The sequence below is a fragment of the Calypte anna genome, chromosome 1 (genome assembly GCF_003957555.1).
Source record: "Calypte anna isolate BGI_N300 chromosome 1, bCalAnn1_v1.p, whole genome shotgun sequence".
NCBI lineage: Eukaryota > Metazoa > Chordata > Aves > Apodiformes > Trochilidae > Calypte > Calypte anna.
Genome location: NC_044244.1, coordinates 22,267,735 through 22,294,973, shown reverse-complemented (window position 1 = coordinate 22,294,973; position 27,239 = coordinate 22,267,735). Strand labels below are relative to the sequence as shown.

The 27,239-nt window shown below is 36.5% G+C and overlaps 1 protein-coding gene across 1 annotated transcript in view; it reads right to left on the bottom strand.

Moving 5' to 3' along the window:
• CADPS2 (calcium dependent secretion activator 2) overlaps nucleotides 1-27,239 on the bottom strand; it is a 277,107-nt gene that overhangs the window by 78,453 nt on the left and 171,415 nt on the right. The window contains exons 12-15 of the mRNA XM_030447170.1: nucleotides 19,704-19,840; nucleotides 15,920-16,107; nucleotides 5,488-5,589; nucleotides 2,694-2,757 (exon numbers count right to left, since the gene is read on the bottom strand). Of these exons, the coding sequence (XP_030303030.1) occupies nucleotides 2,694-2,757; nucleotides 5,488-5,589; nucleotides 15,920-16,107; nucleotides 19,704-19,840 (491 nt within the window). The remainder of the gene's footprint in view (nucleotides 1-2,693; nucleotides 2,758-5,487; nucleotides 5,590-15,919; nucleotides 16,108-19,703; nucleotides 19,841-27,239) is intronic.

The window sequence follows — 27,239 nt, the reverse complement described above, 5'->3', positions numbered from 1 at the left end:
TGGACAGGCTGGATCATGCTGCTGACTAAAGGTGTGGAAATTTGCTTGGTTCTTGTGGAAAAGATTCTACCATTGCATAACTATTGACTCTTTAACAGTGCACAGCAGAAAGCATGAGCAACACCATCAGAGCTAGCTCATACTAACTTACTTTTCTTTTTTAGTAAAGTTATTCTAATTCACAGAATCATCAAGGTTGGAAAAGACCTCTGTGATCACCAAATCCAATGTCAACCCAGAAAACCTCATCATGCCCACTACAGCATGTCCTGAATCACCACATCTACATGTTTTTTTAATACCTCTGGGAATGATGACTCCACCATCTCCCTTGACAGCCCATTCCAGTGCTTGGCAATTCTTTCAGTAAAGAAATTCTTTCTAATATTTGGTCTAAACCTCCCCTGGCACAATTTTAGGCCATTTCCTATAGTCCTATCATTATTTATAACACCTCATTATTATACCACCTCACTACAGCCTCCTTTCAGGTAATTGTACAGAGCAATAACATCTCCCCTCAGCCTCCTCTTCTCCAAACTAAACAATCCTCAGCCTCTCATCAGAGGACTTTCCCTCTAGAACCTTCACCAGCCTGGTTGCTCTTCCCTACACATGCTCCAGCAACTGAACATCCTTCATGTAGTGCTGGCCCAGAACTGAACACAGTATTTGAGGTGGGGCCTCACCAGTGCCGAGTGCAGGAGTGTGGTCATCTCCCTTCATTTGCTGGCCACACTGTTCCTGATGCAGGCCAGGATGCTGTTGGCCTTCATGGCCACCTGGGCACACTGCTGGCTCCTATTCATATGGGTGTCAAACAGCACTCCCAAGTCCTTTTCCACTGGGAAGCTTTCCAGCCACTCTTCTCCAAGACTGTAGCATTGCATGGAATCATTGTGACCCAAGTGCAGAATCCTGCACTCAGTCTTGATGAACCACATACAATTGGTCTCAACACAGCATGTTCTTGCTGTGAAAACCATCCGTCTATAGTAGGCAGGGGAAACACTGAAATTCTGGCAGAATATTTCATCGTGGACAGATAGATAGAATAATAAAACTTGTAGGCTTTTAAAGCCCATTCATTTTTAAAATATGGAACTTCAACAGAATGGGTCACCTGTTGCAAGTGAGGTAAACTGAGAATATATACCTCTTTATATGAATGCAACAACATATATTCTGGATTGTTAACACTGAAAGTGGTAATCAAATCATCCTAGGAGCTGTTCTCTCAACCCCCAATCATCATGGTTGCCTTTCTCTGCACCCTCTCCAGCACCTCGATGTCCTTCTTATACTGCAGTGCCCAAAACGGCACACAGTACTCAAGGTGCAGCCTCACTAAGGCAGAGTATAGGGGCAGCATCAGCTCCCTGGTCCTGCTGGTCACACTGCTCCTGATGCAGGCCAGGATGCTGGTTGCACTCTTGGCCACCTGTGCACACTCATGTTCAGCTGGCTGTCAATCAGCACCCCCAGGTTCACCTCTGCTGGGCAGCTCTTCAGCCACTCCTCCCAAGCCTGTAGAGCTGCAAGGGGTTGTTGGGGCTGAAGTGCAGGACCCAGGCCTTGTTGAAACTCATGCAATTGGCCTTGGCCCATCGCTCAAGGATGTCTAGATCCAACAACTAGTTTCAACAAGTACAGAATTCAAAAACTTTTATTCTGGATTTTATTTTATTTCAAGCTTTTCAAAGACAGGTAAAATAAGATGTTTGTAACCCATGGTGAATCCACAGGTATAGGCATGTACACTTATTCTCTGTCAAGACTGACACCACGGTGTTGCTTGAGCACCAGACAGAGAGCACCACTGCCATTTGTAACAGCGGGAAGGATGAGAGGAAATGGCTGTTTCATATAATACAAAGGAATCTAACACTGTGCTACAGTCACTGAGATTATAAATAAAAGAAAACATATATCCAGACTCACTGTGTGTTTTTGAACGTGGTAGAGGTTTTCTGAGAGAGAATCTCCACCCACAGAGTGTTCTGAACTGCAGATCAACCAGCACTCCCTGGGACCAAACGTCTCAGACTTTGGCAAAGTTAACACAGGCTGAGACCTAAGCTTTTTTCAATTTATACCTTCATCAGGCTCCTGCTGATACAATTCTTCTAGAATTGTTGCTGGGATTTAATGTTCTCTTTCCCCAGAGAGGACTGAGATGCTTTTACCATTACAAGGTCTTCTCCCTTCCTGTTGGTACAAGAGGATTTGCCAAGCAGGAGTTTACATTTATGGCTGCCCATATCACTTTCGTTGCTTAGAGCTTTTTTCTTATTAAATTGACCCAGATTATGCTTTTATGGAAGATTATTTGGATTACATACAAGCTTTTTAATGTTACATATCACTATAGATATCATCAGTGCAGAAGCCATAGAAAGCAGTGCTGCAGAGTAGATTTGTACTACTGTAGAAGTAATGCTGGGTAATCTTTAAATTATAAAGAAACAGAGTCATTAGAGTGGCTTGAAGTGAAAATCTAATAAATAAGTCCTACACAAAACAGTTGTTTGCCTCTGTGGAAAATGTTAAGCAAAAAACCTCCCAGTGAACAATTAAAACCAGTACTGAAATACCTGAGAAGACATAAGTCTGCTTTCAGTAGCCTGAAGGCAAAAGAAAAATACAGGCTTAGTACTCAAACAGAATTTAAAATAATGTGTTCTTATACTTACCCTTTCAAGTAATGAAAGTGTGGCTTTTAAAGCTCCTTCAGGACGCCCAAAAGGGAAACAGTATCTTTAACAAGTGAAAAATAAAACAAAACCAATCAAAATACAAATAGAAGATAAAATTATCAAATTATCACAAGTTAAGATGCAAGTATACACAACTTGCATTAAATTATGTTAGCAGAAGACTCCCTTACATGAAGTTCTAATGAAAGCAGGAGGTCCCTCGTGTAGTGTACCTTAGAGCATATGCATAGCACAGCAGAATCAGCTCACCAACAGCTCAGGCCTGAATATAGCAAAATTACAGAAGACAAAAAAGCATCACTTCTACATTCTCAACTATGAATGATATTTAGCGGTCTCTGATGAGCCCAGTTTTCATCTTCCCAGGAAGAGGTATTATTTCTCACATAGCCATGACAGTTATTGGATTTTAATATTGGATTAAGATAAGGATAAAATGTCGGATCTTTAAGTTTCCAGAGACACATGGGAATAAAAATGCCTTAAAATATTCCATGATTTTTTCCCATAATAATAGAAATAGCTTGAAAAAGCATGTTATGTTATCTAAAATTTTATCACCTACAACTTAAACCACACCCACATCTGTCTTGGTATTTCTAAACTGATGTAAGTTAAAAAAAAGTGATCTCCTTCTTAGCTTTGTTTTTCATTTTGTCCACTGAATGATCCAATATAGCAGCTCAATGAAACTTTGATGCTCAGGCAACTGTAACCTCTCTTAATCCTGTCTGTAAGATCTTGCTGGGATATCCCCAATTGAAAAAAGGATTTTTTACTTTGCTGAGATTATTTTTTTCCTAATATTACTCATTGAGAATGGTAGCCTCATATTCTCATGTTCTCCAATTGTAAAATCTTTTCTAATGATAAAAGGATTCAGACAAGTGAATTCTAGATGTACACTTTGGTCAGTACAAATAAAGCTAGGTAAAGGAGGTCAAAAAAGGATTTCCTGCAGTGAGAATTCCAGTATTTGCTTTGCCTCATTTTCTTTATTTCTTACTGTAGTGCTAGCAATTTTTGTGTACAGGATAACAAATTAGAAAAGCAGGTGTTAATTTGTCTTAAAATAGAACACATCTTGAGGTGTTTTGTCTCCTCCATGAAAGGAGTAAAATGTAGTGAAAGTACATTTTCACAATCCTTGACTTCTCTTTCCCACTCTTCATTCCTATCAATCTCTAATGGAAGCTTTTGAATAAATGTCACTCATTTCTTGATTACACTGAATATTACAAGTAAAACCAGTTTCCAATCAGTTTTGGGATAAATCCCAAACAGAATTCTCACAGTAGAATAAAGGTTCCTCAGTTTATTGCAGTGACAATATGTTCTGAGTACAACATGGGCAGCAAGCTTATGTGTGCAACTGGTTCAAAGAGAAGAAAAGAGATGTTTTCTTGAAATAAGCAGTTTAAATAAAAGGAAATGTTCAAAGCAGAGGCCTAAAGGGACACTCATCAGTCCCACCTCTGTGCTGCTGAGAAGACAGGGAAGCAGCATCTTGCTGTCAAGGAGAAATCTAATATCTTGAATAAACCCCCCATGGCAGCTGATTTCACACTGTCTGGCTGCAGCAAGGATGCTTCCACAGAGGGGATTTTTAAGGGTAGGGAGACATAGATGATGACAGTGGTTAATTAAATTATTAGACATATGGACAACTGGGTCTGTGACATCCATGAAGACCAAGTATTAAGTTACGTGCTGGGTACAAAGGTAGTGGACCTCAGGAGATATTAGGTAAGTTATGTAGGGAAGAACAGAGAAGTAGCAATACTCATGGTCTACATAAGTACTAGTAACATATAGAAGTGTAGAATGAACTCAGCAGAGATAAAAATCATATAGCCAGGCAAGAGATTAAAATTTAGGACCCTTATGTCTGCTTGTTCTGAGTCATCACTTCCACATTTAATGCCTGAGAGGCAGGCAGAGATCTGGAGTCTCAGTGGGTAGCTAAGATGACAGAGAGGAAAAGTTTAAGTAAGGAACTGGGAAATATTTTAGATGAGAGCCACCAGCAAGGGATAGGCAGTCTGCATCTTAATCTTAATGGAGCCAGGCTGACAGCAACTAAAATTTAAAAGGCCATATAGGAGTATTAAAACTGGAAGCTGTAGGTTAGCTGACAGTCATGGGGGAGCAGCTTTTACAGATGGGTGTCACCTAATGACCTAGAGTGATGTACAAAATGTTCTGTGCATCTCTGAAAAGGCAGGAAGAGAAAGACACTCTTCAGTCCAGTGGTCCTCAGTGACAGCTGACCAAAGCATGCAGTGCTAAGCAATGGAGCAAGGACAAAGCTAGAAAAGTTCTGATATATCACAGAAAAAAGCCTGTTCACTAACCCCCTAAATTAAGATGATGAGAATGATTAGGAAATGTTAAGTGAGGTTAGAGGAGCTGTAAAGATTTCATCTATACACATATGCACTTGATAAATGCCTGAGTAGGATGAGACTCTGGGACAGTTTTTAATTGCTTCCTTGGATAACTGATTTAGCTAATTAGAAGAAAAGATGCTTCTCATGATTTGGTCTCAGATGTGAAAAGGACATAGTTTGAGAGGTTCAGAGAAGGAGAAGTGCTCTGAACTAATGATCATAAAACAATAAAATTTAACAATATAGCAAAAGAGAACTTGCAAAAAAACCCAAAACAAAACAACAAACAAAAAAACCCGGTACATTAAATCCCATATCATTAAATTGCATAGTAAGAGAAAATTATTCCAGAAAGAATACTATATATACTATATACTTACCTGAAATGGCTTATTTGGTTTTCTAAAAGGGAGGAAAGTCTGTCCTTTATTTCTTCAAACTTTTCTTTCTCTTCAACAGATACAGTTCCAATTCCATCTGGCCTGTAATATTAAATATTCAATGATTCTAATATATAATGTAGGGTTAGGGTTAGCCTTATATGTAATACTTAGCTCTTCACACTGATTCCTCTTTGAACAATGACCTTTACTTTTAAGCTTTCAGTTACCATGTCTGCTCACTCTCCCCTCTCCCATTGCCTCGAAGGATAAACAGGAACTTGTGAAGAGTTAAAGAACAGATCACAACTAGACAAACAATTTAACTTTTGATATGAACTTTTTAAATCAAATCCTAGTTTGCTACCTGGTTCAAATATGAACACAAAGTAGCATGTATTTCTTCCAAATCATTCCCAAATATATATAATACCCTTTTTCAAGAAAATTATTACTATTGGCACAATAGTGGGCCTACTTGGATTTTACTTAATTTCTGCTCTTTGAATCTTCCATATATTTTCTCAGAGAAACAATAGGGTTGAAAGTGATTTTAGATTAAGGGTGGGAAGAAAACTGCCGTGAGAAAAGCCAGAGCAGGCAATATCTAGGAATTCTCCTTTTTAGAGTGAGCATAAATTTTTGATCCCCCAACCCATATTGATAAATAGAAGCACGTGATCAAGACTTCCAAACAAACAGAGCATAAAGGATGCAGTAAATGAAGTAACAAAAAAAAATACCAACAAAAACACTGGCATTTTTTAAAACATCAAATTTAAGTCCCAATAATTAATAACTTGTAGTATGTATATAAAGCACACAGAGTCTTAGCCTAAAGGTGTTATTAATTATTTCTATTAAGATAATGATGAAATTAAAGAAATTTAAATACACATTTACCAAATGGTATTTTCACCGTGCAGTTAAAACTTCCTGACACACAATATACTTTCAAAAGAAGTATCTGAAAACTTCCTGTTAGTCTCTTAACTTTCTGCTCCAAGGTAACAAAACAGCTCCTACTTCCTACCTCTACCTCCTCCAGAGCCTCCTAAACTGCATTTCAATGTTTCTAGAACTAAGAACATTGTAGTAAAATTACATGAAGAAGACAATAGCACTTTGCTAAATTGTTAATTTAATTTTCTCCACTATACTTAAACTAAGTTGCTACCTGGTCATGACATAAAGAATTCTTTTATCTCACTGATATTTGTGATCTGCCAACTTAAGATGGAAAGAATGCCTGACCTCCTTAAATTATTGTGAAGACAACAATAAAAATCAGATATGGTGAAGATATGAGTAACCAGGCACATCAATATACTATTGTACAAATTTGATGTGAAAGAGCAAATAACTTATCTTCTCTCCTTTGATGGATGCCAGGATACTTTACCTCAGCCTCCTGACAGATGGAACGGGTTCAGATTTAAGTAAATTGCACTGTCTGATTTCATTGTCAGGAGAGATTGTGCTCTAGAGTGATAAAGCAAATAGTTCTGTCATAATAAACCTCTCTGAGGCATGTCATATATATGACAGAAAAGACCTAGGGGTCCAGATAGCAGTAGATAACAGTAAGTGAAAAAGGTGAGCCAGCAGGATGTCATAGCTGTCAACCTACACTAAGGTTAGGATCACTGTGTACAGGGGACCTGTCACTTCACTGAGTTTGTTGTCATAGAGAACCTCACTGACAACACCTAAAATTTTCAGAACTGTTAAATATATTTTGTGTGCATCTTCAGATAGAAGCAAATGTCCCAGAAGAAAAAAAAAAAGTACATGAAAAGGTCTTAAAAAAATATATTATCTATAGCACTGAAAAACTTCGCTTGAAAACATACTTTTAGAAAAGAGCACAAAATCTGAAGCCTTACTTTGTTTCATCCTGTTAGCCTTCCTGCAACAAATAGAATCCAAAAATGCATTTTTGCAACACAGTTGTGAGACACAGATTGTGCAGGTGATCATTCTTTGCTATTCTTGGGAATGTTTACCTACTAACAAGAAAAAGGAATCTAACTCTGAGATGAGCTGAGCTGAGATAGAAAAAATGGATAAATAGTTTTGAAATTGCCACTCATTTTCTAGATCTTTTTCTTTAATTGTTTCAAGGAGAGAGAAAAATAAAATAGCTGTGTTTTGAGCTAGCTATTTTTGTTTACAAATTGCTGTGCCTGACAAGAAAATCAGACTCAGGCAGTTATTTGGTTTGCAAAGGTTTAATTAATGCATAAACTATGCAAGAACTACTTTGCAACTAAACACAACAACAAATGTGCCTTTCCTACTATACCAAATGGAATGGATAGGTTTTTTGACAGGATTTTTTCAATTCAAAACTAGTATTCAGCTTTCTTATTGCAGCCTGAGACACATCTTTCAAGAACTCAGCCAAGAAAAATAATGAACTGTCTTAAGAAGAGTTTTCATTTTAACATTATCTTCTCAATAAGGGAAAGGGAGATTGAATTTCCCTTTCTCCACATTCTTTTCCTACTTATTCTTCATAACTGCTTTTGGGATTAGAGAACTAGGTGAAACAGTGAACACTCAAAATCTTAATAGCCTTCTCTCTCTCTCCTATGTTTTCCATTTTTTGAGACCTCTGTCAATTGGATTTGGACTGGCCTTTCTAGTTTGCTTAGATCACAGTCTAATTGGCATGGATGTAATGTTGGCACTGGTCACATCTCAAATTGTCTAATTCACTAAGACTTAAATACCAAAAGACAGCTGTCTGACCATAAGACACCAAAAAAGGAAGTCGACCAGAATGTTTAAAGAAACTTTTACTGTGACAATCTGGCAAGATTGCTGTCCTGATGGCAGTTACCTTTGAGAAGGTGACAGATTAGTTGGTGAATTTATGTTTTCCTTTGGGAAAGGACTGTTCTGCCTCACTTCGCATAACAGTTTAAGGCTTGGAGTACCCTTTAGAAATACCTTGATGTTTAGAGGTCTTAAAACCTGCAATAATTTGCAGAAGTCACTGGATGCATTGTAGAATTAACATTTTTGTGAACAGCTATGGCCCAGGAGATAAAAATGGTATTCCAGTTTCAATGGGATTTAGACATGATGGACACTGGGTTGACTATGGATAGTTTCAAGTCCTCAACTTTGAAAACAGCTTCTCCTAGTGGCCTCTCAGAGAGCAAATTGTTACCTTAAGCAAGATTGTTTTAATGGAGGCAGCTTTCTGAAATATAACCTGAAGATGACTGACTTCTGTTATTCATCTGAAATATCATTGATACTGATACTTTTTGCATATTTGAGTATTTAAAAATGTTTTAAATGTTTTCAATAAGCTTTTCTCATGAAAAACATAGACAACCACTTTGGCCTACCCTGAAAAAAGAGTATGAAAAGAGGAATACATGGATTGATGTTCTAATGTGCACACACACCTGGATGAGAATAGTAATGCTGACCAAAATCTACCATAGAGAGGTGAAAAATTAGGGTGAGAAAGAAAACACAAGAAAAATACTCAAGCTAAGTTCTTACTTCAAGACATTTATAAAATAAATTACAGCTCAAGGGCACAGGAAAAACAAAACTGAAACTTAAATGTCATCTTGGCTCTTAGAAACAAATTATTTTAGAAGACCTCAGTGCTTTCGAAGAGCACTTGTTTTTAAATTCAGCAGGATGCAAAATGCAAAATGATAGAACAGTGACAACTTTTAAATTCGCAAGATAAAGTTTGATTTCTTGTTTCTCAGTAAAAAGAAGATTAAATGGTTTAGAATTTTGACATAGAGATTTTTTCATCTATTTATAGGACTTTAATATCCAAGAAGTATAATACCCAGAACTTCCCTTAAAACACAATTTTATTAATTAAGGCTTTTGCACAGTTCATGGTTTATGTGAGACAAGTCTAAGGAAAAACAATGATTCACATTATCAGCTTAGAAGCAGGCAGAACAGACGTCTTTTATTACCAGAAAATGAAGACAGCAAATTATCACATGGCATTTAAACATAGCTTTAACCAGAAGGCACTTGAAGCCCGGGCATTTTGTTGTTTATATTAACTATTCTTCAAACATTTGGACAAAAAAATGGCACAATAGAGCCTTCTGCTCTATGCATTTCTCAGGCTGATCCTACATCTGTTTACAGGTCATACTCTCTTTTCATAAGCGAAGGAAAAAGAACAATTTGGAAGGCCACTAAAAAAGAGTAAGATGATAAATCACACTATTTTTAATGATTTTTTAATGCTGTTATATTTTAGGCAAGATTCAGGAATGCCCGTCTACTGAAAAGCTAAGAATGTACTAAAATAATTTTATCACAAATATAAGGGTATGTATAGGCATTAATCAGTCAAAAATAATGACAAAACAATGTATAATGTTGAGGGAAGGTGAGATTATGTAATAGCATTAGCTGCTCCTTCACTGCCCAACATGGCAAATATCACCTTAAGTACGCAGAACTTTGCTCTAATATTCCTTAATGATATAGAAAACCTCACTTTGAGTTAATTTAGTCAGAAGAGAAGGAAATGTTTGTTCAAAAGTTCCCTAAAAAACATTAGAAGTGAGCAATGTAATATTATTTTCCATATTTTTACAAAGTTCCTTATCCCAGATTTGAAAAGGATATCTCTGAACATTCTTTTACCGCTTGACAAAAGTGTAAAATTGCAATAAATGGTGATAAAATTGCAACAAAACATTAAAAAATGGAAATAAATATATGAATGCATAGGCCTCTCCAAAATTTCCATAGTTTCATTCCTCTTATGTGTTCATTTACTCCACTTTATAGTACTTTCCTCCAAGGATCCCAGGAGTAATATGCCTATCAGATAATCTACAGTGCCACATGATGGCAAGGATCTAAGAAGACTTCTTGGTGACAGTAAGTTATAAGTAGACTTTGGCAGGGACCTGAGCTGATACTCTTGTTATTTTACAATATTTGTAAGTGAAATGGTAAACAGATAAGAACTGAGGTGGTTGTAAATGCAGCTGTAATGACAATACTGTGGCATAGTGTGAAATGCAAAAAGGAGCTTATGAAATCAAGCAGCAATAAAACAGCAAACAATGATTGATCAAGGCAGATGAATGTAAGGAAAAATCAGTTGCTACTCAGGACAGAGATCTGGGTGTTATGATGGATAATTCTGTGAAACCAGCCCTGTTCAGTAGCAGTCGAAGGAGAAAATCAACATTAGGAATTACCATAAAAGGATAAGGAAATAGCAAAAAACATCTATCCAATATAATCAGTGCATGGTCCAATCACATTTCTTGAATAATAAATAGCAAAGAGAAAACAGAGAAGGATTTTTTTCTTTCCTTTCCTCCATCTCTTCCAATAAGCAAGAGAGAATTGAACAAGGAGTCAAGTTCAAAGCCAGAGTCCTTCAAGCAAGAAGAGGCTGAGTTGCAGAACTTACCAAAGGTGTTGAGAGTGGAAAGGGTTAAACAGGTTCAGGGGTAAAACAAACAAGTACCTGAAACTGAGACTCATGCCAGGTTACTGAACAGGCATATTCTTAACTGCAAAGAGTTGGAGATTGAAAGGGTGAATAATAATTGCACATGCTTCCCCTTTTCTTACTCCAGGCAGGTAAGTGTTGAAGACACAGTCAGTGAATCAACTTCACAGATGATACAAAGCTGGGAGGGGTGGCTGACACTCTAGAGGGCTGTGCTGCCATCCATCCAGCATGACCAGGACAGGCTGGAGAGCTGGGCAGAGAAGAGCCTAATGAGGTTCCATATGAGCATGTGTAGGGTCCTGCATCTGGGGAAGAAGAACCCCAAACACCAGTAAAGGTTAGGGATGGGCCTGCTGGAAAGCAGTGCTGAGAAGGATCTGGGAGTCCTGGTAGATAGCAGATTATCCATGAGCCAGCAGTGTTGCCTTGCTGTCAGGAAGGTCAAAGGAATCCTGGGTTGTATAAAAGAGAAATGTGGCCAGCAGGCTGAGGGAGGTCATTCTCCCTCTCTACTCTGCCCTGGTGAGGCCACAGCTGGAATACTGCATCCAGTTCTGCGCTTCCCAGTTCAGGAGAGATAGGAAACTACTGGGGAGAGTCCAATGGAGGGTGACAAAGATGACTGGGGAATTGGAGCATCTCTCTTATGAAGAAAGGCTGAGAAACCTGAGACTCTTTAGCCTGGAGAAGGCAGAGGGGAGACCTTATTAATGTCTACAAGTACCTAAAGGGTGAGTGCAAGGAAGACAGAGCCAGACTCTTCCTATTAGTTCCCAGTGACAGGATGAGGAGCAGCAGGCACAAGCTGGAACACGGGAAGTTCCATTTAAATGTAAGAAAAAGCTTCTTCACTGTGAGGGTGACAAGGCACTGGCACAGGCTGCCCAGGGATGTTGTGGAGTTCCCTTCTCTGGAGATATTCAAAACCCACCTGGATGCAGACCTGTGTAATGTGCTCTAGGTCCTGCTTTAGTGGGAGGGTTGGACTAGGTGATCTCTACAGGTCCCCTCCAACTCTGAAAATTCTGTGATTCTGTAGTATGACTGTTTTTCAGTACAAACAGATGCCTTGAAGATTTCAAAACAAAGGCAGAAAGAAATTCTTTACCTTTGGCTATTAGCTGCTTTTTGTAGCATTACTTTCACCTTTACTTGTCATTTATGAACTTCCAATAAAGCAGCTTTCTTTCTGAATAGAGAAAAGTATAATCACGTAATATGCTTGAATTTTGAATTTTTCAATTCAGTCTGTAACTCAGCAGGTGGAAAGAAGTCACTTTGCACTTCACGTGATGCCCACCAGCATCCATTTCAGACAAGAGAGACCAAATAGAAGTCACAGCATGAAAAGTAGACAAAAGTTGAACGTGATTGGGAAAAAAACAATAGCTCCTACCTGGACTGTTTAGACTGAAATGTCAGCATTCAGGAATATCTTACAGTTCCTTGTTCTGTCCATTTCACTTTCACCAGTGAATCACAAGTGTATTCATAACTACAATATAAAAAGTTCACTTGTGAAGTAATTACTTTGATGGTGAGCATATAGTGGAACATTTCATAAGAAAAACATTCTGAAGAGGACCCAATGGAGATGCTGTTGAAAAGCCAGGTATCACCAAAAGCACAGCCAAAACAACTGATTCAGAAACAAGGATGTGTTTGTCTTTAAACTCAATAAGGCTTTTCTTTTACTAAAATATTGATTTTTGGCTATGTAGGAAGAGAATGTCTCAAGAATGTCATTCACAAAAGCAGAAATACCTTTTTATACATAAGCAGTTTGTGAGCCCAGTCCCAGTGCTCTTCCCAGCAGGAAAGATAAGGCACAAATAAGGCTTGAATTTCTACCTAGGACTCAGCATATTGTGTTCACTACTGCATAAAAACTTCTATTCCCAAACCAATACCATTAGTATGAGAGGCTAGGTACTGGGTATGCTTTATATCTGTATCTTTGTCTTAGGAAAGAAACAGCTGGGTACTGTTGTTCTCTAGTTCTGAGACCAGGTGGCAAGGTCTGCTCCATATAGCCCACAACAGAGCTCTGTTCAGGTCTCCACTGTGTTCTGCAATGTTCCTGAAGCTCTAGGACAACAATTTACTTTTATTTGTTTATTCCAGGTGTTTTGAAAAGGCTACTATGTTATGGCCTGCAAGAGAATTAAAGCCTACAGCATGAAATAAATCTCAGACTTAGAGTTTCAAGGTGCAACAAAATAGTTGAGGAGATACCCAAGGGCTCAAAATCTGCCAGAACAGTTCTGAAGAAATATGAAGGGTGGAAAAAGCTAAAGGTGTTTCAGCCTTTTTGACAGGGTACCGTGATGCACGCAGTATTCAGTTCATGCCATCCCACAACCATGTCTGGGCCTATGACTAATGGACTGTTGGACTGTTGGAGTCCATTTTATGAGACTGCTTCCCCATCAATTTTGTTTAGCAAATCAGATGTGATCATTGGTGTGCTCAGCATTTTTCCTGATATGGCCCTGGTATATTTTGTAGATTTGCTCTGATTGGTGCTTGTGTTTTTCCTTACCAGACTACCAGAAATGAGGGTGACTGACACCTTTTTCTGATCATTTGACTGATGTCACAAGATTTCCTGCTACTCTAACACTCATGCCTAAAAGAAACTGATAATTTGAACTACACATCTGGCTAAATTTCTACATGCTCCTCCATCACCTGACTTCAAGATCATTTTTGATGATCTTTCTCAGGCTAGTGGAAGGTCTAAGATCCCATTGTGAAGCAAAGGTGAAAGACAAATTGAATACATCAGGCCCAGAGTATAAAGCTCTTTGTCTTTGTTCCATGGTCTTTCTAATTTTCAGCCTGACTTATAAAACTAAGATGTGTAACGCCAGGGATCAGCCTAGAACTCTGGCCTGTTGTGCATTGTCTGTGAAATTCTTTCTTCCCTTTTACTATTTCTTAGTGCTGCAGCAGATGAATGAGTGGATGTATTATGTGAGTATATGTGTGTCTGTCATTCTTAGTGAGTGTGTCTGCTTCTGTCCTTGACTTACTTTTCTTCTTTCTTCATGTTTCTTTTTTCTTCCTTTTTACAATATCTCAGTTCTAGTCAGACCCTCTCTGTTCAACATTTCTTTTATTTCTAAAACACTCATAATGCTATTCAGAAAATATCTGTACAGAAGGAATAGACAGAACACAGAGTGCTTACCACAGTGTAAATGATGTGCTCCCTGAGATATTTTCATGCACTGCATGCACTGCTGTCCTTCACTTAAATCATGAACTAAAAAGAAATGTATCTACCTTCCTTTTGAATTCTTGAAATAAGTTTGAGCAATTGTCTGTGTATTTGTCTTGTTAGGTTGAAATCAGTAATAAAAAGGCTTGAAACAACAAAGACTTACATGCAATAAGAAACACGAATGTGTCAGGTTCTTCAGGAACTGATCAAGTAAGCACACTTTTACAGAGAATAGGTTTCCAAGGAAAAGCCAGAAAATCTTCTAGCTCACTAATATGTACATTACAATTCTTGAGAGCATTTCAGGCACATTCAAGAACACACAAATTTTGGATATTATTGTTAAGAATTATATAATGCAATCACACTATCAAATCACTCCAGTCACAGATGCCTGGCTCCTGTTCTCACAGATGAGGCTTTGTCTGAGCAAATGAAGGAAACAAAGTAAATATAATTTTCAAGGATTGTCCCTTCTTCACTGGCTTGAGGACAAGTAAAACAGCCTCTGGGACTGACTGGTTGCAATGCAGCATAAGCATACATCTGAGGAATAAAACCTCTCTTTCTCCTGATCCCTACCAAAGTCAGCTTTGGGAGCTTACTGATGGCATCACAGTAATTGCTTTTTGGGACTGTGAATAGGTTATCCCTAATGGCAGGATTGGATAGTTGAGAGGGGGGAGATTTACATTGTTTCCCCTTGTTATTTTTGAAATTTTAAATCATATTTCCTACAGCAGTTTGCAAATCTATTATGCACAGTAGGGTATAAATGCATGGTGTCCTATAATTTGATAGATTGCCTGCCCCACTCCTCACTTTAACACAAGGAAGAGATGGATTAACTGGATCAAGTTCAGCTGATGGTCACCACGACAGAGGTCAGAGCACTTGCTCTGAGGAGAGGCTGAGGGAGCTGGGCTTGTTCAGCCTGGAGGATCGGTTGTGTCTACGGGGACTGAAGGACAGACCCCCAGCTCCTGCTGGGTGGCTGGCAAGAGACAATGGATACAAGTACACTGAAATAAGCCAAGTTCAAACTTGGTAAAGACCTGACTAGATAAAGCCTTGAACAACCTGGTATGACCTCACAACCTGCCCTGCTTTGAGCATGTTTGGTCTAGAGACCTCCTGAGCTTTCTTCTAATCTGAGATTAACTTTTTCCAAGTTTTTCACTTGCAAGTGGAAGGGAAATGTCATCTCAAAAGCATCATTGTGACCAGCTCCTGAAGCAATCTACCTCTTTAGTTTAAAGAATTCCAGATATGTCTCGTCCTGGCTGCCGGCTGCACCAAGTTCCCACTATATTTCTCTCAGTGGTAGAATAGCCAGAAGAACTCAGTATAGTATAGTTGCCTTCAAGCTACAGACTTGAGACTTCCCTTAAACTGCAAAATTGTTCAAATTGTCAGGGCACAGGAAACACCATTCATTAACACAGCATAAATGCACAATGCAAAGACTACCTTCTTAACAGGATTCTATCCTTTTGCCTTGAATCAGCCTGTCTATACAGTGTCCAAGAAAATACACTAGTTCAGTAAAAACTGAAAAGAGACTGCTTTTTTTTTTTTTTAAAATATCAATTTGGATAGAACCACCAATATCCCTGGAGAAACTTCCTGAGGTTGTGTGCAACTTCCTTACCTGGTGAAGTCAGGAGCCTATATATTCTTTTGCGTCCTCCTAAGGCTATTAATTTAAAAATGTATCATTAAATTACCTGTTCCCATGAACATGAGAAGCACAAAATGCAAAACTGTAGTGGAGCAAGGTTGGATCAATGACAGAACCATTTTCTGAATGTTCAATCAATTCACTGAGATAGCAGAGATGGCGGTGACAGCCTCTGACTCCGTAGCGAGCACAGTATTCATCTAATACGAAGACTTGACCTGGGCTAAACCAACCCTGAAAAATAAAGGTAAAAAAACCCCACAACGTTTTGAGATTTCTTTTCCCACTCACAGCCTGTAAAACAAACAGAGTACAGAAGCATGTATTTTAATGTGCATTGCATAAACTTTTTATACTAGAATGATTTATATCTGACTAACATTGCTGGCACTGCAGTGAGATCTAACGATAGCTCTCTTGTTGAAAGAACATGTCAGAAAACTGTTTGCTGTTCTGAGTTATCACTGCTATAAAATATATTGTTTACAAAAACATGCTAAAACATCTGAAGACTTTTCCAAATGCAATTATATAAAAAACTCATATATAATAAACTAACACTTCAAAAAAAATTTTTTTTTTCAAGTACTTAGTTGTCAGTTATGAGAGAACATTTAGGAAACACTGAGGGACATTAACATGGAGATTAAAACCCAGGTTCTGGATGGTAAGTTTCCTTTGTCAGGAGTTTGACAATTTGACCATTTACTCTGCTTGCTTGCACTATTAACAACTCTTATTAACAACTTATACTTGTAAAGAGATACAAAGCCAGGTATTCTTCTTAAAATCCATCTGAGCAAGATTAATATGGTTTGACCTTAAATAACAGTTAGATATTCTGGGGCATACTGAGGGCTCACTTGGGCAGAGTCTTGATCAGAGAACAGAGGCAAAACCCTGAGACAAACAAGAACAAAGTACAGACTCCTTCCCACCAGGATCCAGAGTGCAAAAAGAAATACAAAACAGAAGAGCCTTGATTTCCTTGCCTCCCAGTTTGGAAAAAAAGAAAAAACCCAAAAGCACAGTGAGCAGTAGGGAGAAAAAAAATAAACCTTGAGAAACTACAGCTACTGCATAGCTGTTCTAAATAAGCTTTCTGTTTGGTTGGTTGGCTCTTTTCTTAATTGTGGTGACATTTCTTTCTCATCATTCCTGTAAAATGGTCAGAAAGATTAAGCAACACCTGAAATCAAATATGCAACTAAACTGCAAATTCAGAATTATTTTACAAGTCATGAATTTATAACATCAGCTTAGCAACTCAAGACCAATATTTCCCTATTGTTTGTGAATACTTCTGCAAGCTCAGATGTTTATTGTTTATACAGAATATCAGCAAAAAAGACTATTAAACCATACCTATAATTATATAAATATCAAGTTAAAACAACATATGATTTAACTTTAAAGACTTGTATGAGGCAGGAATTTAAATTTTATAATCACCCCCAACTCTTTAACATATTACTTGCAAAAAAGAACACCTTAAAGTTATTTCATAAATGTTTGCCCCTGATAAATTTCTTTGAATTTAATGTTTCCACTGCCTTTACACAGCTTCACCTGTTTCTAGAGAACATTTTGCTTTGTTACAGCACCCAGAACAGTACTCAGTGTTTTAAACTAATAACCAGTAACGTTGCAATTGCTCATGTAGTTTACATGGTGTTTGCTAGAAAATATTGTATTCCATTGAAAGAAAAAAGAAGAGATTTTAACTGAATTTATGCAATAATGTGTCCTAGCCCTAGGTATAATAAACAGTGTTTATTTTCATTTATATTCTGTCAATTTGTCATCACTGTCAATGATTTTTATGGAAAACATGACAAAATGTGGCATATCAATACCTATCAGTACAAAAATGAAACTATTACTAGAATTTCTCTGTGTTCTCATAGCAATAAATTGTGACTATAATACAAAAATTTCCAGAACTGATTATTTTAACTTCAGTCTCTGGAACAGATCTGTTTTAATGTGATAATTTTCATAGAAATATGAGCCTTCCCTGCCGTTCAACTCCATACAATGCCTGTCTCACAAACACATAACAACTATATACTACAGAGTATTAGATAAATGCATATTTTTATTGTATTATTGTAAAAAAAAAAAAATAAAATAACACATAAAAAAGAAGCTCCACAATACTGACATGAATGTAAACTAAAGAAGTTTAGGTCATACAGTAATTTAATAGAGAGCTGTGCATCATCCTAATTCTTATAAAATTTTTGTTTTATTTTTACAAGTTCTACATATGGTTACTCTATAAGTATTGAAATAAAGGGATGCATTGTTTATAAAAATGATAAGAAATAAGCTTTATGAGCTGTTCAAGAAGAAAATAAATTACACTTCTATGTTCATTTATTCTATTGCTACCTTGACACTCCATTTTTATAAAATTAAAAATACAGGTAAAAAGGAAATTTAGTAAAAAATGATCACCCAGTCTAATTATTAAAAGCTGAATTTTAAAAAGAAGAATAAGAAATGCATCTGCTTTATGGTTGCTATAGCACTGTGTATTTCACCTAACCTCTTCTAAAAGTTCCTGATTTCAAGGTTATATTAAGTGTCTTACTATATTATTATTATAAAAAAAGATTTTGACCCCAATGCACTGTTAGAAAGCTAACCATTTTCTCTTTGAGTGCCAATTACTTTGTACAGATGTACCTTCAGGCCTCTTCTTTGATTCAGTGTGCAACCCACAGACAGAAAATGAGTCCTTTAACTTTTTCTATACATACCTCATAGTATTTTAAAAAGGAAGCAACTGTCATCAAATGTTTTTCCCTATTTTACACTTGCAAACAAACCTAACCCCCCTCTCCATTATCCTTACAGTACGTGACTAGTCAGACCAGTGGAAAAAAAAATGTAAAAAAATATCCTTTTTTTGCAGCTATTAGGATAGTAAAGTGCAAGAAATTATATTCTTTGAGGCATTTTAGGTCCTTACAGAGAGATCACTATTTCAAACACGGTATTAGGTGAAAAATAAAGCCTCAGGAAGTTAAGAGGTCTGATCCACACAAACCTGTTTAAAGAGTGTGTATAATCTGATGGACTTCCACAAGATTGTTGCTCCTTTTCCTTACTTAAAGCAAAACCAGAAACAGCACCATCCCTAACTCTTAGTCCACAAACAAAGCACAGAATAGAAAATGTTACATAGGAAAGGGAAACTGCAGATACAAATACAGAAGCACATTATTTCAGTATCTTATATTTTACAGCTGTCTTTGAATGTGAAAAACATTCATTTTGATACAAAGATCACATTTTACTTCCTTTTGTTTGATAATTTAATAATTATGTAATTAATATTTTACTCCCATTTGCTATTTGTAATTCAGGTAGCACACAGTGCCCCTACATCTATATTTACTGCAGTTCTGCTTCCCTTCTTTTAGCATTTTTCCTTCTTCACACCACAGTGGAATGAAGAATTACAGGATAGGTGAAAATGTCTGACAAGAAGCGACTACATTTGTACCTTAAAATGCCTGTACGGGTGTCAGTAAATCCTGTCACAGGAGCTCCTACCATTATCAGAACCTTCTGTTTTTATTCAAAACCTCCTAAGAGTACCCGACAAATTTCAACTGATAGAATCAGAGACAGTTTGGGTCTCTTTGCTTTCTATTGAGTGGCACAGCAGCAGCTTGCAAGTGTATAATTTTCAAATTTGAAACCAATCAATCGGACCCTTTATTCCAACTACAACCACAGCTATTGAATGAACTAGGAAGAAAGGACTACTTTGTAACAACTATTTCTCACTTTATATCTGTCTTCCAGCCAGTACTCACCAAACAAGAATAGGAGTCATTCAGTCTGTGATCCAAGGTCTGCCTCTGAAGCAGTCTAAAGAGGGAAGCATGGTCAAATTTGCAGGGATTAGCAGAAATAAACTCATCCATGCCATGTTTCTGACCACGGTCTGTATCTGTTCATACAAAGGAAAAATGTGCAGAACAATACATGTGAGTGTGTGTGCAGATTTGCAAACACAAGGGTACACATGGTCTAGAAATCTCAGTATATAAACTGAGAAAAAATTAGAGATACATGATACATAAGTGACCTAATATAGAATCTTGATTTTAATATCAAAATAATATTATGGACTTATTTTTTGATCATACCAACAGTGTAACAATGGGGGAAAAAAAAAATAAGTCGGTACACAACACAATGACAGATAAAACAAAACTATGAGAGACTACCATTAAATACAACACAGTGTGCTAAAATAACTCTTAAAGCATAGTTTTCTACTGGGGCTCTTCAAATGTAACAGTTTAAAAAATGTTATGAGTACAGAAAATATGTGTTCTATAATCTCCTGGTTTTATTTTGCTCTCCTAATTTTAGCAAAACAACCAAATAAATATCCTTCCTGCCACAGGAAAAAAAAAAAAAAAAAAAAAAAAAAAAAAAAAAAGAAAGAAAAAAAAGAGAGAGAGAGAGAGAAAAGAAAAGGTTTACGCATTTATTTCTTCAGATAAGAAAGAGCATCTTTACTGCATATCAAAGTACCACTCAAACAAATATGCACCAGGCTTGAAGCCTACTTCTCAAATGGCAAACTGGAGCAGAAATGAACACACTGGCTTGAGCTAGGTCATTTCCAGCCTTCTTTTTGTACTCAGCTTTTAATGAGACAAACCTTAATGTAGTAATGGCAAAGAGCTCCTTCAACCTTCCAGCAAAGAGTAGTGAAAAAGGGAGCAGCATTTTTGTGTAAATACATGGAGAAAACATAGCATCCCAAATGGCACTTCAATCAAAGGCCCAAATTTATTGTTCTTCGCAGATTGCATCTTTCAACGCCTTTAAACCCCGCGGGTTTATCAAAAGAGAAGCTCTAGTGATTGCTTTCATTAATGCTACGTTTTGTCAAAGTCCTCATTGTGAATTATCTATCAAGTATGGACAGAAAAAGCCTTACAGTGCCCAAAAGGACTAGTTATGTATTAGCACATTAGCTGTCTTGGATTCTATAGACTGTACTGGGGTGAACAGTCCTATCAACTTAAAAATTGACTTCCCCTTTCAATAGGGTCTTAGCTCTTTGTTCCCTTAAATTCAAACCTAGGTCTTTTTATATTCGTTACTAGAAAAGTATAGATCTAAGTGTATCCTAAATGCAATTTTGAAAACCTGCATAGTACAAACCTAAAATTTCTAAAGAAAAGGAGACAAAAGTTTATTGATTAAACCCAATTATAGAGTCAGGTTCATAATAAAACTCAATATTGATCTGTGGGCATGATGCTAACATAATCAGGCACATTTAGAAATTTAGCCCCAGATCATATTGATCCATGTCAAGTCCAACTTTCAGCTGTATTTGTAGATGGGAGAATTATTTAATTCAAGCTGAAGGATCTGCAGCATCAAATCCTGGAAAGATGCAGAAACTAATTCATATCACTTGGCTTTGCATTGTCAAAGCAAGAGTCACATCCATGTGACAGATTTCACCAAGGTGGATGTAGCAAATAAACAGTATGACAATACATCGATGGTATAAGGTATGAGACCATCATCCCAGAGAACAGCAGCATATATTTTTAATGGTTTAAGGATCAGTAACATATGTGATTACATAGATTAACAATATTTCCATGAGCATTAGACTAGCTCATCATTACCGACACACCTCACATTTTTGACCTGGGTACATGAAATGCTCTCTCTTAATTAGTGGAATATCGATGTACTTAAACACATGAATTCAAAGGTGAACAACTAATATGAACAAAACTACATTACTGTAAGTGCTGAACTACACTGTGAAGTTATCTAGTTTCCAAAATGATCCACACACAAAGTTTTCTAAACCCCGTATGTTTACTGTGTGACTGATTTCTATATTGTAAATTTTCCTTCTTATACAAACATCTGAATTGCCAAGCTTTTATTTACAATAAGACAGATGACAGAAAAGCAAAAAAGATTCATATTTCTTCCTGCCATTGGTCTCATGTACAAATTACACACAGCTGAATCTTTCTTAAATTACCTGGCTTGATTGTTTTCCTCTGGTTAACCACACGAGTACAAAAGATCCCTTTTTTAAAAATAAAATATACTTTTTTAAAAGAAAAATTACTGAAAAATAATTAAGTATTTTGAAATCAGGAGACTGGATATTGCAAATGAAACATTCAAAATTCTAATACAGCTGGCTAGAGATCACAATGCAAAATGACCTACTGAACACAATGCTGCTAGTGAAAGAAGGATCTGCTTTCTGCAGATTATGCAATCTGCACAGTTTAGAGAAAATAAGCAAAAATATTTATTTAAAATATAAACACTTGCTGGATTTAATTCAACAGAAAGATCTGTGATGACCATCTCTTTCTAAGTGAATCAAACACTACAAATAACACTGTCAAATAGTAACAGATTTGTTATCAAATATATTTTAGCAACAGAAAAACAGTAAAAAACCTTACCATTGCCAGCTGCATGCATGCAGGAAATAATAAAAAAATAGATCTAGGGTAATACATTACATTTTATTTTACTATTCTGATATACATACAAGGTAGGTGGCAAATCTTTTGGAAACAAAATGGATTTTTAAAAAAAATAAAATTATTTGGTCAAGGGAATGAGGAATTTATAAATGTCACATAACTGATTAAAAATATTTAATACCCTACAAAAATTTAAAAATTGTTAGACTTTGTATTTTTTCAAGTTCCTACACAAATGAGTTTTAGATGTCCTGTTCAAGCTACATGTAAATACAAAAGACAGAAGGAGTCCTATATTGAGATATGCAGTCAGGAAAAAAATACTGTTCCATTTGATTTTCTACACCTCCTCAATCTTGGGAAGTATTGGGAAGATATTTGGGGAGAACTATCACATAGTAATTCTTCTGCTTTTTTACAATTAAGCTTCTTCCCTTCTTAATGAAATTTGTTGTCCTGCTTTCAAGCTGCCTCTAACTCTAACTCATTGTTTTGGCTAAAATGTCCATATTACACTGTTTCAGATTGTCTGTATATTTCATCTTTGGGAAACTGCTAGGCAAAAAACCCCAAACCTGTCCAACTTTTTTGCATCAAGGCAGGACAAATACATGTTTTTAAAAATCATGGTAGAAACTTAAAAAAGCTATTACAGGATTTTAAACCAAATTCTTCAGGTGTCCTTTTATACAAGGATAACAATTTGGCAGAGTAGCATCCTGAATATGCCTTCTCCCATGTTTGCAAGAAACTCCCAATTTTAATCCAGCTGCAAAGGCTCTAAAGTCACATCCTCAGTGAGTGAGTAGAGTTGAGCTAATAAAGACTACCAAGAATTCCACATGTATGGCACATGCTTGCATGGTTCCTAGTGATAACCAAATCACTAGGCATCATCTCAGACCCATCTCAGCCTAGACACAAATACACATTTTCTGTAGCATTTCCCCAGTGCTTGGGTGAACTGCATGAACTGGCCTTGCAAAGTAGTGACCTCCTTCCTTTTGTGGCTCTCAGTGACATCCCTGCTTGAGTTTAAGCATCGTGGAAGCAATGTGAATAAACTCAGGCAGGCAGGTAAAAAGAGCAGGTAGAGACAAACCTCTACTATTGTGGGGATTAAAAAGTTTTAGAGACTGGGAGTAGTAGGGTAAGAACTACATGACTCTGATATAGAAGAGGCTGGAACTGGTTGGATGAAGATGAAGGTGCACAAGCTCTTTGCAAAAGACAGAGGCAAGACATGCATTACATTCCTTCAAGTGCCACTCCATACAGACAGTGACAGCTGACATTGGGAACATTTTGACTTCTGATCATTGATGAGGACTCCCAAGTGCTACATGCTTAGAAACACCAGCCAAAGAGACAATCTGTGCCTCTAGAACCTTATCATTTAAATATCTGACAATGAAATGGATGGAGGGAAGGTGATGGAATACAAGAAAGCTGCTGGTCCAAACAGCCAGACCATCAGGCTGGGGACAGCAAACTGCCAGTATTTTGATGAAGGACAGGTTTGGAGAGTATACAAATTAGTTTATGCATGTTTTTCAGTAGCATTGGAAAGCCCATAGAGGTGACTTACTGCCTGCCTAAGGTGGTGGAAGCCACTGTTAACCTTTCCTTTCTAAAAGGGAGATGGGGGTAGCTGGAGGCAAACAAGAAAGGGTCATGAAAGGGAGTGGGGGAATATGCTGGGAGGGTATAGTTACTCTACTGTTTCATGTGATAAAGCATGTGTTGTATAAACAGATGCCAGGAAAACTATGTCAAATGAAAAAAAAATATTGCTTGTTTCTGAAGGATTTAATTATTTGAGTATAAAAATACTCAAGAACTATACTCAAAAATACTTCAGAACTATTTTAAAAAACCTGCTTTACAGGAACATTACCGATTCTCAACCTGAGAAATGGCACCATAGGGTTAGGCAGTAGTATTTCTTGTATATATGTGTTCTGACACCAATACCTTAAAAATAAACTTATTCTAGTTTTCCCACAGTCTCTGAACGAGCCAGTTTAAAGATTAAGACTGATAAAAAAGAAATATATATATTTCAAAAGAAATATAAAATTCAAAATCTATTTCAATACCATTAAGCTACAATAGGAAGAGAAATATTGTAGTCCTTATCACTGGTATATCCAAACAGATTGAAAATGTTATCTTCATATTTTCATGACTAATTCCAAAGCTTTTCTTCATTTTGTAAACTAACTGCACTTTCTTGATTATGCAGCACTGACTGCTCCATTCAGATGATTTAAAGGTCCACACGAAGTTACAAACTTCCTCCAGGATAATCTTTCAGTCAGATGGATGTTTCATTTGGAAATGTTTTCAACTTTGGTGTCATCAGACTGATGTCTTGTAATACCAATGGCTTAAGCATTGGATTCCCTTAATTCTTAATAAATATGATTTTACATTTTGTATATGGGCTCTACACAGCATTTTTATGACAACTGTTACAATTGGTCTCTAATCTCTCAAATTATTTCCTTTGTGAGCTCTTTTGGTAAGTGAAATAATTCCAAAAGAGAGATGTGGAAACCTATACATCTTAGAATGATTCCTCACCTAGTGTGCTTTTTCAGTATGTCTTTCTTCTTTCTTCTCTGCAGATATTTTCACAAAGAGACTCAGCTCTGAACACGTTAGTGTAGGATCAGAATGATGTTTGGCTTCATGTGGTTTCATCAAGGCCTGACAATTCCCTCATGTGCTGCTGTTACTCCTTTGTTATGACAGAGTTACTAACAATGGCCATCACATCAGCAGGTTTTTTTAACTAAATGAATAGATCTCCTAATATATTACTCATTAAGAAGGGGATAGTCTCCTGCACTTTTATGTGACTCAGATGAATCCATTTTTAATTGGTGCTTTGCCTGAGACATTCATGTCCTTGGGAAAACTCTGGTTTTCCTACAATTATGCATCCTTAAATACTCTGTCCTTTGCATTAAAGTATGCTTATTCAGAATAGTGGAACTGAAGGGCAGCCTTTTTTTCATCATTGCTGACATTAGCCTGTCATCACTTTTGGAGCCACCTGATACCATGAAAATGCACTACCAAGTTGCTTTACCCAGAAACTACGAAACTGGCTGGTACAATAGTAGTTTGATAACAGCATCACACCTACATGTGTATGTAATACCAATTTTCTTCTAAATATCCAACAGGAATGATCCTCAACTGCCACATAGCATCAACATGAAGAGATGGCACATTCAGCTCAGTTGGAGGTTGCCCTTCTGGAGGGAACATCTCCATTTGCTGCATTTGTGGTAATTACTGTAGATATCAGGAAGACTCTGGGTGTCTTGTAATCACTTTTTTGGTTTTTTTTTTCAGGAGTTCCTGACATGTTTGTTTTGATCCATCTCTGAGGTGGTTGAATCTTGTTAATGTCATTTTAAGCACTCTTTTCTACAAGGAATTATCTTATATGGAACAAGGCATCAATAAGCACAAGAAATACAAAAGGAATGTTTTAGTCCTTCCTTTCTACTACTTTCTTTTGTATTAAAAGAGTTCATGATCACAGGAACAATTCTACCTCAGCTTAGAAAAACTCTTCAAGAGTTTTGAACTTGAAAATACAAAAAAAAAGTGTAGTCTGTGAAAACAAAGTATCACTTATTGTATTGTACACATCTCACTTGTTTAAAAATGTTAAACATTTAATGAAATGCACTTTCACAAGCTTCATTTTCAGCTAATACTTTAACTTTGGAAGGTAATTTTTTTGCTACAAGGTAATGGAAAATGTCAATGTTAGAATTTATTTCCAGAAAAAAATTAACCTTAACACAGTTGGGTATGTGACAGAATAATTATACCCTGATGTTTTAATTTCTTTAATGATACTTTTCACTTGCTTTTTTTATCTCTCAGAAGAATTTCAGGGCTAGAGAAAATAATTTATAAACACAATATATAAACAGCATTGAAATATGTCTCTTTAAGTTGGTTTTCTCTAAATCAGCAGTTTAAAGAAAGTTAAATTTTTTCCAAGTCATTAAAAGCTCTTTTCATACATTTTGTCAGGATGAAAGGGTTGCATTTCTTCCTAAATGATGAAGAAGATGGGGACAGACTTTCAAGGCTTGAATATTATTAAAGGACATTTTTTTGCAAATATCTAGTTTGATTACTGGTTTATGATTGTTCAGGAGGGTAGTTGTGACATATGTTGAAAACTAATACAATGTGACCTTGCATTGGCTGGAAATGGTTACATGGTGTATTAACTAAAAATCAGATACCTGAAAAAGTAACTGACAAGTTCTCCAATCATAACACTAAAAATGTATCATACAAAGAAGAAAAAAATTTCACTTAATACATACACTAGATCTCAAGTACTCAGAGTTTACACCTTGATTAGTAATAAAATACTACCAACTTTGTGCAAAGATTTTCCTCAGGGGGAACAAAATTAAATTATTAGAATACTGACAATATTAAAATCTGACAAAAGGTCAAACACAGAATCTTCACAGGAGTAAAACTGAGCACAAAGAAAATTAGCACAGTGTATGTAAAAAAGAAGAGTCTTAGAAAATCATCTAAGACTTTATCTCTAGAGCCTAGTTCTTGTAGTTTCTCAAAAATTGATTTCATTATGTTGATGTCCAAAAGAGAAAGAATAAAATTTTTCTTATGTAGACAGAAGTGGAGGCATGTATATATATATATATAAGTATATATTTAACAAATATATATTACAAAAAAACAGTCAAATACCAACTTTTAAAACTAAACCTTATATTAAGTTAAATAGTCACTCTAATGAAAAGAATCCTATGATTTAATTACAAAATACCATAACTGAAGTTT